This window comes from Sprattus sprattus (assembly GCF_963457725.1).
Source record: "Sprattus sprattus genome assembly, chromosome: 11".
NCBI classification, from domain to species: Eukaryota; Metazoa; Chordata; class Actinopteri; order Clupeiformes; family Clupeidae; genus Sprattus; species Sprattus sprattus.
In genome coordinates this window covers 4,742,956-4,756,715 of record NC_137909.1, presented here as the reverse complement: position 1 = coordinate 4,756,715, position 13,760 = coordinate 4,742,956, and the positions used below count along the sequence as shown (strand labels likewise).

The window sequence follows — 13,760 nt, the reverse complement described above, 5'->3', positions numbered from 1 at the left end:
GAGAGATCCGTTGGCGTTTTAAGGTTGGGCTTGTCTGGCAGCATTCCCACCCTCTGTCCTGTGTTGGCACAGATCTGCTGATGTATCCATGTGCCACCCTCCGTCCTGTGTTGGCACAGATCTGCTGATGTATCCATGTGCCCTTTAGACAGGGCAACAGTGCAACATGTGGAAAAATCCCAATTAATCTCTGAAATGAAGAGGCCGAGGGCGACAGGAGATATCCAGAGTCTTTAGTAACCTCACAAAACGGACCCTGTTACTGTTCTGTTGGTCTGGTACAATACATTATTCTGAGGGTCCCTTGGGTCCTGTTGGGTTGATCTACAGCCCAATAATAGGAGAGGCTCAAACATGAGTAGTAACTTCACTGTATAGATGCTGTGTCCGCTTTAGGCTTTTATTCCTTCTTTTAATTAAACATCTCAGATTCATTTCAAGAGATGACAAAGGCACATGGGCAGAATGAAAAAGTCTGAATTGAAAGTTTAAGATGAAGCGGAAAGGTGATTGGAATTAATTCTAGATTAATTGTTAAGATTGAGATTTCTGCAGCCTGTCTTTTTTAATGGGAGAGTTTTGACTGCAGAAGGTATTAGTCTGCGTATGGCTTCTACTCTGTTTGTTGGCCCATTATAAACATAAAGGACGATTTTAGGCCAGAAAGTCACAGACCAGTTAAAAAGCCAAAGCTGATTTGGTCATGCATCGGGTCACTATACAGACACGGGGAGTAGCTTTAAATGCTTTTCTGTCATTTCTGTGAATACTTTTATAATTCGACGCAGAGTGCCAACAAACATATTCATAAATGATTTAATCAGGTCGTATTCGCACGACGTGACTCGTCATTTTTATTACGTTTTGGAGTTGACATGCATCCGTATTCGCATAAAACGGAGACGAGGGACCCTTCTTTGTTGCTGTCGCTGCTAAACTGTAGGTTGAGCAAAACCGAGCAGGGAAAGCTGACGGTAGGTGGCGCTAACTTGAGAAACCTGATCCGCCAGGTCCACGACAACTGTGTCTCAGTTTGCACCAGTCGCAAAGGAGGTAGCGGAGCCGAGCAGTTGAAGGACATCAAATGAAACAAGAGAGCTTCCAGCGGCTCCTCTTGAGTTCTGCGCGTAGTCTGTCCTCCCCACCCGGAGACAGTGCGTTTTGAAAACATGGAAGACAAATCCAATTCATTCGCCGGCAACAAAGAGGAGAAGGCGGATGGGAATAACGTGTTTCAGAGGCAAGACTCCATACTGAAGAACAACATGGGGAGCCAGAACATGAAAGACCACGGGAACTCTGTGGGTGTAAAGGGGGATCGAGAAGAAGCCATGGTCGGTTTTGATGATATAGATGCAGCAGCCAGGCAACACAGTTTTATGCAGCGGCAGTTTGGAGCCATGATGCAGCCCGGGGTGAATAAGTTCTCCCTGCGGATGTTCGGCAGTCAGAAAGCCGTGGAGAAAGAGCAGGAGAGGGTTCAAACGGCTGGATACTGGATCATTCATCCCTATAGCGATTTTAGGTAAGGCGTGGAATGTCATCTTCCTCAGCCCATGCCACACTATGGTCCGCAACACACCTCTATTCTATTCTGTCATTACGCGCGTACGTGTGCGCATAGCACATTGCAGAGACGCGCTATCAACCGTGACATACTATATGCTTTTGTGATGCCTTCCAAATCTATCACCGGTCAGACACGGAGGTGTTGCATTTGTCTTCCGATAAGGCTGAGAGACAAGTGGCGGATGCATCTCTGAGATGCCCTTGTCACATATGATGGTGAATGTCATCCCGGTTAACACAGACTGTGTGAAAAGCTGCAGGATCAAATACAAACTCTACAAATACAATTTGTTTTTCTATTGTCTGGGTTGCCGTTTGTAAAATCTGACAGTTTAGTTGCACTCGTCCATTGTTGCACATAACATTGTCTGCTGGCTAGTATGTGAAGGCTAACGCTCTTCAATAGAAAGACGAAGCTGTTAGTATATGCTTATAGAAATTCTGAAATGAACACACCATTTTGAAATAATTGCTGATTGCTGTTATTTTTGGAGCAATGATTTGCTTCAAACCAGAACGGTGAGCATCGTTGTCAATAACTTCCTACAAATATAGGTATCTGTTAAGTAGTTTATAACAATCCCCTTCCAATGCTGGCATACACCGTATTATCCATTCAGCACAAGGACTTGTGTAGCACCGTGGAACACAATAAGCATATACAAAAGCCTTTCAAAGCCCAGGTCATTGTCAAACGATTAAATGAGGTAGTTCCATCAATCATCTATCGCAAATTTACGATGTATACCCTTCCATCAAATACACCAAAGTGGTTAAAGTATGTAGGGGTCAATAGCACTGCGCCATGATATTTTGATGTTTCATTGCAGTTATTGGTCAGTTCTGAAACCTGCACTGTCCGCACCTTACTGACATACAGAAAGATCATCTCATAGGGCATGATCGTAATTTCTTGGTGTTGTATGTGCTCCTTCTGTGCGTAATTATTATGGAATAGAAGACTCATAATTCACGTGTGATTAATACCACAAGATGAACTACCTTGCTATGAACCTTTATACGTGAGTTATTGATAAATGTTGGAAGAGGGACATAGAGTTGTGTGTAAGCGATGAATAATTCAACGAATGTTCAAATGAGAATGTTTACTTGGAGCCGAGTTGAACTGACCGTGACCATGCGTTCCTGTAGTGCATTGGTCGAAGGGATGGCACGTCTGACGTGCACGTTTTCCCTGGCAACAACTTCCTAAAGAATCTATGAAGTATTTCGTGCTCGTTCGGGGCCAGCAGGCTGTTGCCTTACTTGTCGCTGTCCAGGGTTCTGAAACGGAGGCTAATCGAGGGTAATGTGGAAGCATACGCTTCATTTTGTTGGAGTATGGCGTTCCAAAAAAATAAAATAATAACAAGCCACGTCTCATTAGGATGAAGAAGGAACTCATTGTGGTATTACTAAAATGTTAGCCTATGCCACGATGACAGCACGATAAAATGAGTAATGCTAAAATAACAAGAATGAAATCCACAATGCCACCCCAGTCACATAACAGTGGTCATTTTCTTGTGCAATTATGACTTCAACAGCAGTCACTGTAAAAATGTAAATAATATTAATGACATCACTCATTAGATTCTTAGTTTTGGGCCGGCAACTATGGCAGTGTTTAGAGGCCGGTGATATCAGGGCCTGGAGAGGATTAGAGGTGTGTCATGACACTCAATGAGCTTATAGTGTGCAGGAGCACAGTGATGTGACATGACTGTCCTGTCCAGTGTATACACAGAGGGCATGTGTGATAGCAGAGTGTGTTTGTGAATGCATGTCAAATTATCAGATACTATGAGACAGGAACATTGTCTACTGATCGTCAATAGCTTTAGTTTGATCGTCACCTTTTTTCTACAAATCTGCAGCACTCACGGTAATGCTTTTAGACAGAGTGAGATAACCAGTTTTCAATATGCAGCTGTTTCAAGCATGTCGCTGTATTATCAACCTTATTTTAAGAGGATCTCCAGTCTCATCTCCCTGTCAGGCCAGTGGCCTTTTAACCCAGATCATTGTGTTTCACTAGTCCATGAGGATTGTGTGTTTCACTAGTCCATGAGGATTGTGCGTTTCCCCGCACGACAAAGTGTGTTTTATACAGCCCAGAAAGAGAAAGGAAGGATGTACGATAGGAAGACAGGAGGAAAAAACGTAAAAGAGAAAGGCACAGAGCCTTCCTTTATGGCCAAATCATGGGTCCGTATAACTACTTCAGACCCGCACTTGTAGAAAGCCTGCTGGTCATGCTGATTGGAATCAATTGTTTTCTCCCAGCATAAAATGCTGGTCATTAAGAGCTAGCATATTCGTTTTGGTTATGTAGTATGATCTGACCACAGTATTACATCATTTCTTAATTCCGTTGGAGCATTTTTTCTTACACATCAAAGGTCTATGAGTAGCACGACTTGCGTAAATTAATGATGACATAAAAACTAACAACATCCAGTGAATGACAACGCCATTCATGAGTTCTCTGTATGGGTTTTACAAGACTGGGAAACTCAATCCAGCCATCTCTTAATACTGAGACTGCTTAAAGATTAATGGCTAGTTAGTAATATTTATTATTCATAGATCGACTGGGTCTGGCCTGCTTTTGGGGGGGGGCTTTTGTCCTCGTGCTGAGAGTCTGCCCTCTGTCTCTTTCATCAAGCCGTCATAGAACATGTCATCTGGTGCCAGGCTTTCACCACTCCCAATCCTCATCAAAATGCTTTCGCTCTGTGGCTAATTTATCACCAAAACAATAGGTACCCACGGAAGACCTGTCAGAGCTGCCTCTGATTGGGCCATTACTCAGTAGCTTTGGGATATCTGCTCTGTGGATCTTTTGGTCGATTTAAAGGGAATGTGTGTTACAGTGACACCTATTCCTCAGTTAGGGGATGTGCCTGTGCTTAATAATTGGCTGATTTATTAATCAAAGTAGTTGTCGAAAATCAGATTTGAATGGGAGAGTAGAGTCATCCACACATCAAAGTTCCCTCGGATTTCGAAACCAAGATTAAAGGTTATTTTTAGACCCTGCAACTTAAGCATGCATTATTTATACTTTTTGGTGTAGCTAGGGTTTTTTCTTGCAGTTCTGAGATATGTCCCAAGTCTAATGAAGGTTCATCTTTTGCTCTCAACTCTAAGTTGGTGCCCTCTGGTGCTCTTTAATTAGCGCAACTCTGTATTTTTTTACGGATACTGCAGAACAATGCCCTAAATTCAACACTGTGTACTGGCTGCAAAATAATAAAACCCTTCTATCTTGTTACCAAAATATCTCCACAACCTTTAAAGCATAGCGTTTAGCATGTATAATGGCTGCAGATTACCACATGTTTATCGTTGGGATTGTTTGTTGTTTGTACAGATGTAATCCCAGTGTTTTGTGGCAAAATGTCCAGAATCTGTACAGCATGACCTCTGTGTTTGAGGTAACGACCCTGAGGCTGTTTTCCTGTTTGGCTCTGAGATGAAGGAGTGAGTCACGTGTCTATTGTTCCACCTTTGATGATACTGTGCAGATGCCAGGAAACAGTGCGAGGCAAGATGCAGTCCGCTGTTTGGGTATGACGAGGTATGAGGTGTCAAATGATGAGTGTGATTGACGCTGCATGTTTCCCTTAGGGCAGACATTTCCATTCAGTTGTGTTGTCAGCTGTAACAAAAAGCCACACACCAAGACGGACTCAATTGTTTGAATTTATTCCTTTCAATCACTTTCCGTCTATCGGTTCAATAATTGATCCCTTGGTTCTGGTTTATATAGCTGCTTTATCCTGAGGCAGTGCGATTTTCCTTGTGATTGAGTGCCCAACACAGTCTGGTGTGCATGACAGCTGTAAATCCACCTCCAAGTAAATCCAAGTACTGGTCCACTAGCTGCATTCCACCTGCATCGTGGGGTGTTTGATGAGGTGGGTGAGGGTTAAATATCTCCATGTTGGGTATTATTAACTGGTTAGATGACCATTTAGTTGAAGTGGAGACGCTTATCTGACACATGATCTTCAGATATTTATAAAGCAAGGCCTATGGCTTCATTTATTTAAGCAGATCCATTACAGCCGAGTGCTTTGCTGCTGCTATGGCACCAGGCTGGGTTTTAGCGTGAGATAGGATTCTTGAAAGCATCTATTTTAGTTCATGGATGTGCATCGTTATCAGTGGCTGGGACATTTCGTGAAGACTACCCCCTCTGTCTACATACACACACACACAAACCACACACACACACACACACACACACACACACACACACACACACACACACACACACACACACACACACACACACACACACACACACACACACACACACACACACACACACACACACACACTCACACTCACACACCAAACACACACACACACACACACACACACACACACAGACACACAAACACACACATTCACAGATATATACGACGGCAAGCACACAACAGCAAGGTGCATATGGACACATTGTTGTGTTTTTACACAATGAGAAAGGAGGGTTACTTTCATCCTGCTTTCTGACGGATATGTCCGATTTCACCCTCACTTTCACCCTTAAAGGGCCGGTCTGGTTTTGAAGAGCTGTGAGAACTGACTTCTCCCTCCCTCCCAGGCATGCTCAGTCTGCTCATGGGGGTGGAGAGGCAGATCTCAGGCTCTGTTACATTACCAGGGATTTGCAAACATATTTGCCTTAAATTTCACAGTAACGTTTATTTGCCTTTGTCTTTAGCATGTCTGTGAGATCTGTATTTAAATTGTGATGTTTTCTTTGATGTTATTGTGAGAGTTGATATTTGAGACATATACTGATACTGTTCCATTGGAAGGAGGCAGACATTTAGAGAATCACTGACAATCAAACTGGAAAAAAGGCCACAGATCATAAATGGGTGGTATCTGTGTCAGCATTATTTTAACATAATGAACTTAAATGAAATATCATCTTCATTTCTTTTGAAGATTAAACTGTCAAGCCTTAATATATGCTGTTTTTGGGGTCTGAGTTGGTTCTGAGTCATCACCCACCAGCTTACTGTGACATTTCCATATTATGTACACATGCAAATAAATAGCCAACCTTAGCTGAAAGTGCTCAGTTTGTGTCAAATGTGACGTCAAATTGAGGTAATTAGCTTTCCATAACAAAATTGCTTATAAAATGATAATGCATTTCAACTCTTAACACACAACAATGACTCTACTCTTTGCCTCTGTGGGGAAGCAAAAATGGGTGCATTTCCAAGGCAATGACTTCAATTATTGCTTGTACAAGACATTAGGTTTTTGAATGGAAGTCATTTCATGTTATTTTGAAGGAGCAGGTAAAGAGGATGATTCGACTCGATGAAATTGCATCGAAATGTCTGAATGTAGCAAACCCAGATAGGTGATATCACTAAATAGCTATAACCATTATCAGGATGATCTGATCTGAAAGCAGTAAAGCTTACATGAACATGTTACCTCACTTCTCACCCCCTGCTGTCATTCTTCAGTGTCTGTGAACATGCCCCGTGGCGTTTCTGACCTGGGGCTCAGGTGCATGAGAATTACTGCACAGGCTGTTCCGGGTGGCTTAAGAAAACTCTATCATATGTACTCTCCCTTAGGGCAAGGCCACCCCAGTGCCATGGCACAAACTCCATCTGGTTTAGTCATCCCTCTCTACCAAATGGGATCGAGACAAGGGCAGAAACACACACTGATATCATTCATGACCTTTTCCCTTGGTCACAGACAAGTGTACATTTTAACAGAAAGATGGAAGGAGAGGAGTGTCCTGACAGGGACACTATGATTCAGTCATACACAGTTGGATATGAGACTGAATCAGCAGTTTACATTGATTAATTTCACTCGTATTAATGTATGATGAATGCTGGCATGTTACGAACTTGGATGAAAGCATTTGTGAGCTGTATGCATGTGGCACAAATTATTCTAGTTCTTTCCTGTGATTTAGATGCTGCAGAGAATGTCAGCTGAATAATAACACCTGTTATAGTGCTGTATACCACAGCTGAATAATAACACCTGTTATAGTGCTGTGTAGCACAGCAGTTTATTCAATATCTGTGTTACAAGCTCTGTTATCTGTTTTGTCAGGTTCTACTGGGACTTAGTAATGCTCGTCATGATGATGGGAAATCTAATCATCATTCCTGTTGGAATAACATTCTTTTCCGAAGAGACCTCCACCACCTGGCTAATATTCAATGTGGCGTCAGACACCATATTCATGGTGGACCTGGTCATGAACTTCCGCACGGGGATTGTCAACGAGGACAGCTCTGAGATCATCCTGGACCCCAAAGTCATCAGGATGAACTACCTGAAGAGTTGGTTTGTGGTCGACTTGCTGTCCTCCATACCAGTGGATTATATTTTTCTAATAGTGGAAAAAGGGTTTGACTCAGAGGTGTACAAGACTGCCCGCGCACTGCGCATTGTGAGGTTTACCAAAATCCTCAGTCTCCTCCGCCTGTTGAGACTGTCTCGACTCATCCGATACATTCATCAGTGGGAGGAGGTGAGTGCTGAGTATGAGTGTGAGTGCGTGCTTGAGTGTGTGTGTGTGCGTTCGTGCGTGCGTCCGGGCATCCGGTCATGTGTGCACGTGCATGGGTGTGTGCTGGCCAGTTGAGGGTTGAATCACATGGTTTTCATTACCTGTGAAGGCTGAGCAGACATTGGGTGGGTCAGAGCAGCATGGCTTTTCTTTTCTGTTCAGTTTCAAGAATATTGAGTGACTGAGCAGCAGTGAATCGCAGCACTACTTAGCAAACCTAGAACCGAGATGTACCCATTTTTGAAAGAGAAAAGCACCCCCCTTTTCTTTCCTCAAAGACTCATTTATCTTTCAAACCATTGTAAGTGTATCACATGTTCCTGTATCAAGTGTAAGTGTAATTAGGTGCTTGTGATCGTATAGAAGGACATTGTTGAGGACTGTCTGAATGATGTAGTGAACAGGCCAGAGATCTTGATATATAGCATTCCAGCGGCTGGCGGCAGGGTATCTAGTGCAGTCCCGCCAGCAGACTCATTAGGGGGTGTGCATTACACTGGCAGCGGCCCAGATGAGACAGGGTACCGTGCTGGAGTGCTGCTGTGAAGGGGGAAATGTGTACTTCATGACTGACCTTAATTGGAAAACAACTGGATCTGAGCTATTTGAGCGATGCCAACCAGAAGTGCTCGGGCCAAATCTGTTTATCCGGCTCTGAAATGACTCTGCAGTAGGTGTGCCCGACCGAGAGAGAGCAGAACTATCTGTGAGTGTGATAAAGTGTTCTGGACGAGCCTTGGGCTCCAGACGTAGCCAGAGATAGCAGTCAACCTTGCCTGGCTCGCTGAATCGCCACGACAGACCTATTTTCCCTTTATCGCCAGGGCCCTTCCCTGATGACACGTTCTCTCCTTCACAATTAGAACTTGAACTACCATGACACCATCTTTTTGTTCTCTAGAGAGGGAGGATCCAGCTGCCACCACCACCCCCCCCCCCCCCCTCCCCTCCTCTAAACCCTACTATCACCCTGCCCCCACCCTTCCGGAATGTTTTGATTGTTTAACCGGAGTCCTATTCCCTTGAATGGTTGTGCTGGCACATACTGTGCTGTTATTGAGCTGTTGCCAGGGTTGACAACCTCAGGAAAGCACAACATGGAGGCTTATCGCAGGATGAGCTTGTGTGCTCAGCATACATTACAGTCCACTGCCAGAGAATAGCCGCAACTCCAGAGATATGTGTCTGGTCTGTGTGTGTGTGTGTGTGTGTGTGTGTGTGTATGTGTGTATGTGTGTGTGTGTGTGTGCATGTATGTGTGAGTGTGCACGCGCATGCGCATGTGTCTGTATGTGTGTATTTGGGTGGGTAATGTGTTTTTCTCAAAATGCCCCCAATCTGGTTTGTACAGCTGCATTTGAAGTAGCAATTATCTTCCATTTTGATGTACTGTCCACAGTCCCGACCAACAGCACATCCATGAGTTGTTCCAATGTAGCTCATGTTATACAGTGTGAGAAGGCTCGACCTCCGAATGTTGATGCTGCAGGGCGTGATAAATCACACTTGCTTCCCTCGCTTATCTTCAAGCGAAACACTGTTTGGGTAGAGTTGTGTTTATATCGATCGGGCATACATGCACATACTGCATGGGCTCACACAGGCAATGAGCCTGTGAGGGGTACTATGGTAAAGGAAAACCACAGACCTGCCTGGAATGCATAGTGTAGTCAACTGCACTTTACTGCAACTCTGCAGAGAAGAGGTAGATTATACCTCAGTTATGCCTCAGTGTCTGCTGTGGATCGGTCTAAATGAGGATGACCTCTGCATCTCCTCTTTTTACTGTCAGCCATCATGTGAGATTATTATGGATTAAATAGATTTTCAGTCGTTGTAATGGGCACGAGGCACAGGAATATTCCTGTTACCGGATATACACTCCTACTGGGCACACCCACTCTGCAGATGAGAGAGAGACGCAGACAGAGAGAGAAAAAGAGAGAGAGAGACACACAAACAGAGAGAGAAAGGGAGAGAGAGAAAGAGAGAGAGAGACACAGACAGAGAGAGAAAGGGCAAGAGAGAAAGGGCAAGAGAGACACAGACAGCGAGAGAGAGAGAGAGAGAGAGAGAGAGAGAGAAACAGACAGAGAGAGAAAGGGAGAGCGTGTCTGTATATATGAATGATGGAAGAAAGAAAGACGTATTCAGTTTGTGGGATGACACAGAGCTAAGCCTGCCTTCTTTATCCCCTGCCATTAGGGAAACTGTGAAAAGAATGAGCATCATGTTGTCTCAGGCCTGTTAATGTTATGCAATGTGTTTGTATATGTATGCATATACAGATTTTTCGATCACAGCCCCCACAACCCCCCATTTCTTCTGCTTTCATGGTAGATGGACAGATTTTAAAATGCACTTAACTGCTTATCTGAAATGACTTTTCGATTTAGATCAGCACTGACAGTCACAAAAACTTGGTGCAGGGACCGACAGGAAGACTAATGAGAAGCCAGACGGAAGGAGTGCTTACTCATCTGGATTTGCGAAAAAACAAACAAAAAAAAACAGCATTCATAAACAGATGCAATGGGTGTTGGGGAAATGAATCCCCATGGTGACAGCAGACACATCTGTTTAATCATACCAGCTTTTTGCTGCACATTAGCGGTGCTCGGTTTGGGGTAGGGAGGTTAAGTCACGTCGGTGCCCTGAACACACACACAGCTGGTCCCCCATGGTGTAGGTGACAGCGTGGCTCAGCTCAGTTATTATTCCAGGCCGTGGCCACTGCATCCCCTGACAGAGAGCCTCTTCCTATTTCCTAATGGCCCTGTTTGCCTTTTTCCGTCTCGTGGAGTTGGGGAAAGGTTAGATGAGGCTGTACACACCTCCCTTGAGCATGTTGGGTGTGCTGCCTCTTTAAGAAGCCCTTCAGCTGAGAGACAGCCAGGCGGAATGAACCAACACTTAGGCTTGGTAAATTGATCTGAAAAGGGAAGATTTGAGCCGTCTGACCTATGTATCAATTCCGTTGACTGAAAGGGAGCATGGGCTAGAGGATGGAGCAGTATTTAACAGCAGCGAAGTATGCAAGCCAATCTGCGCCGAGGTCGTCCATCAGACCTAATTTCGCCCAGTTTTCCAGGACGGTGATGATGTTGGGGACATTTTCTAGAACTCAGCTAGGGACTGTTCTCTCAGTAACAAACCACACATCCCTAAAAGGCCAAAAGATCTCTCTATCTCTCCTTCTCTCTCGCCCTCTGCCATTGCTAACTAATTGACAGCTAATTTCCAATCTTCTAGAACCCAGAGGAACAAAGGATTACCAACGGTCTGAGAGTGAACTGAGGACACTGGGCCTTTGTGTTGTGTGGGATCAGTGTCAGAAGGTCCCTAAGGTGAAGGTGTGTAAGTCCATGCCGTGTTAGCAGTCTCAGCAACTCTGCCAGCCAACGTGGGGGATTAGAATACCGTGTCCGTCAACACTAGCACGTGCTCTGAGGGGTGAGGGCTCTGAGAAGTGACAGATTCAGACCTCTAAGCTGTTGGTCTGTGACAGGGAACCTGTTCCACCTGGTGACTGACATTGGCCAGTGACTGATGGCCCACACAGGCCACTGTTGAATCACCCTAGTTGTTTTCCCCCTGTCCAGTCAGTCACTCTACTGTGCAGTAAATGTTCCAGGAATGCTTCCAAATAATATTAGGCTAGCTCAGTGGTAGGTGGACACTAGATGGACCGCCTGAGTCTGTCACCGTGCTTTTTGGAGCCCTGAAACAGTCAACATGCAACATATGAATAAACACCATAGGTGATTAGGGACCATTTGTCATGGTATATTGACCCTAGCTGTGCTGCTCATTAGACCTGTGTTGGCCGGAAACACCCATTCTGTGAATGAATCTCTTTACTGAAGTGCAAACAGCTGTCACAAATGCACTGTTAAGCAGGGTCTCTTTGTCTCATCCGCATCACAGAGGAGAATGACAGGCACAACGGAACTAGAGCGAGACTCAAAAAACAGGAAGGGGAAAAAACATGGGTGGCACCACTTCACGGAAGGCATAACGAGAGAGAGAGAGAGAGAGAGAGAGAGAGAGAGAGAGAGAGAGAGAGAGAGAGGGAGAGAGAGAGGGAGAGAGAGAGAGAGAGAGGAGAGAGAGAGAGAGAGAGAGAGAGAGAGAGAGAGCGAGAACTCAAGCGAGCGTGAGCATACAGAGGCGAGCGAGAACTCAAGCGAGCGAGCGGGAGCATACAGAGGCGAGCGTAATTGGCTGAGAGGTTGCCAGTGTTGCGCTGGCGGCTGCAGACACAAGCCTCTTGAGCCTCAGCAGATCCGCCCCCTCCGTCCTCATCATCGCGTGTGTGAAGGCTGCTGTCTCCAGGAGCTGAAATCCTCCTCACGCGGCGCCTATATGTGACTAGGCGGCCTGAGTCTGCCAGATCGCATACTGTAAGAGGGAACCAGCAGCCCTCTCTGGGCAGGCCAGAGAACTCCTCAGCCATGGACATGCCACGTGATGTGTAGCAATTATGATCACTTCAGATGGAAGTGCTCACTACATTTCCGATTGAGGGTACATAGTTTCACAGACTGGCACATTTAATCTGTTTGGGATCGAGACATGCGTACCTAGCCAGAGTGTGAATCTACGACTGTGATTGGATGCTGTCGAAAGGAGGGGCTGGCACCAGTGTGATGGTGGACACCTGTGTTATGACAGATAAATGTTTTCACTGACCCTTTTCTGTGCTTTTGAAGCCATTTTTCAAAGGTTAATTACATTTCACCAATTGCTCACTTTATCTGCCGATGTTGATGCAATTTTACTGCGGTTCCTCTCAGTTAACCATCCGTCTCTCCTAAAGTGGTCCGTGTGCTCATGCCTAGCACAATCACACGGCTATCTCCTGCTGGCAGAAATAAACAACCGCTTGTCATTCTTCCAACCACCACGTCCACTGGGGCTCAAAACAGCTTCTGGGAGAGCTTGGAAAACACACCGGGCAAAAATAAAAAAGACGTATGGGTCTGTGGGCTGAGTATGGTTTGGTACTCTGTAGTCATCCATCCAGCCACTTAACAGGAGAGCTGAGAGACTTTTTCAACTCATCCACATTGGAGGCCTTAGTCACACTGGCGATTTCATTCTGATTCAGAGAAATTGCTCCTTCCTCACGAAGGCTGCGTGGAGAGTCAGTGGGTGCAGACCTATGCTAGGGCGTCATGTTTAGAGCAGGAGTCCAGTCAAAATGACAGAGCTTCAGAGGCAGGCTAATTCAGAATGCACTATAATGTGGGAAAGGCAAATATGTATACATTTTCATTTGAATGAGATGGAGATTGTGCTCCAGTTGACACAATAAGTGTAGAAGGTAAATGGATTTAGTATATTTCTGAATATGGACATTTTTTTTTGAATTTCTTGACAATATTTGCAAATTTCTTGCAAATGTCTATACTATGCTGTTGGACATGTACATTGTGTGAAGCTGGAAGCCCCATTTTAATATGAGTAGTACCTCCACCAAGGAGGTTATGTTTTCTTTGCTGTTTGTCTTGTCTGTAATCAGGACAACTTGGTGGAGATGTGTAGCATGGGCCAAGGAGGAATCCATTCACTTTTGGAGGGGGTCCAAATCACAGGGTGGTCCACAAATTACTTT

At 44.8% G+C, this 13,760-nt stretch overlaps 1 protein-coding gene across 1 annotated transcript in view; it reads left to right on the top strand.

The window, feature by feature from the left end:
• Positions 1-1,169: 1,169 nt before the first annotated feature.
• hcn1 (hyperpolarization activated cyclic nucleotide-gated potassium channel 1) overlaps positions 1,170-13,760 on the top strand; it is a gene marked incomplete at both ends in the record, with an annotated part of 61,162 nt that continues 48,571 nt past the window's right edge. Inside the window, 2 exons of the mRNA XM_080847183.1 lie at positions 1,170-1,525; positions 7,681-8,104. Coding sequence (XP_080703309.1) covers positions 1,170-1,525; positions 7,681-8,104 — 780 coding nt within the window. The remainder of the gene's footprint in view (positions 1,526-7,680; positions 8,105-13,760) is intronic.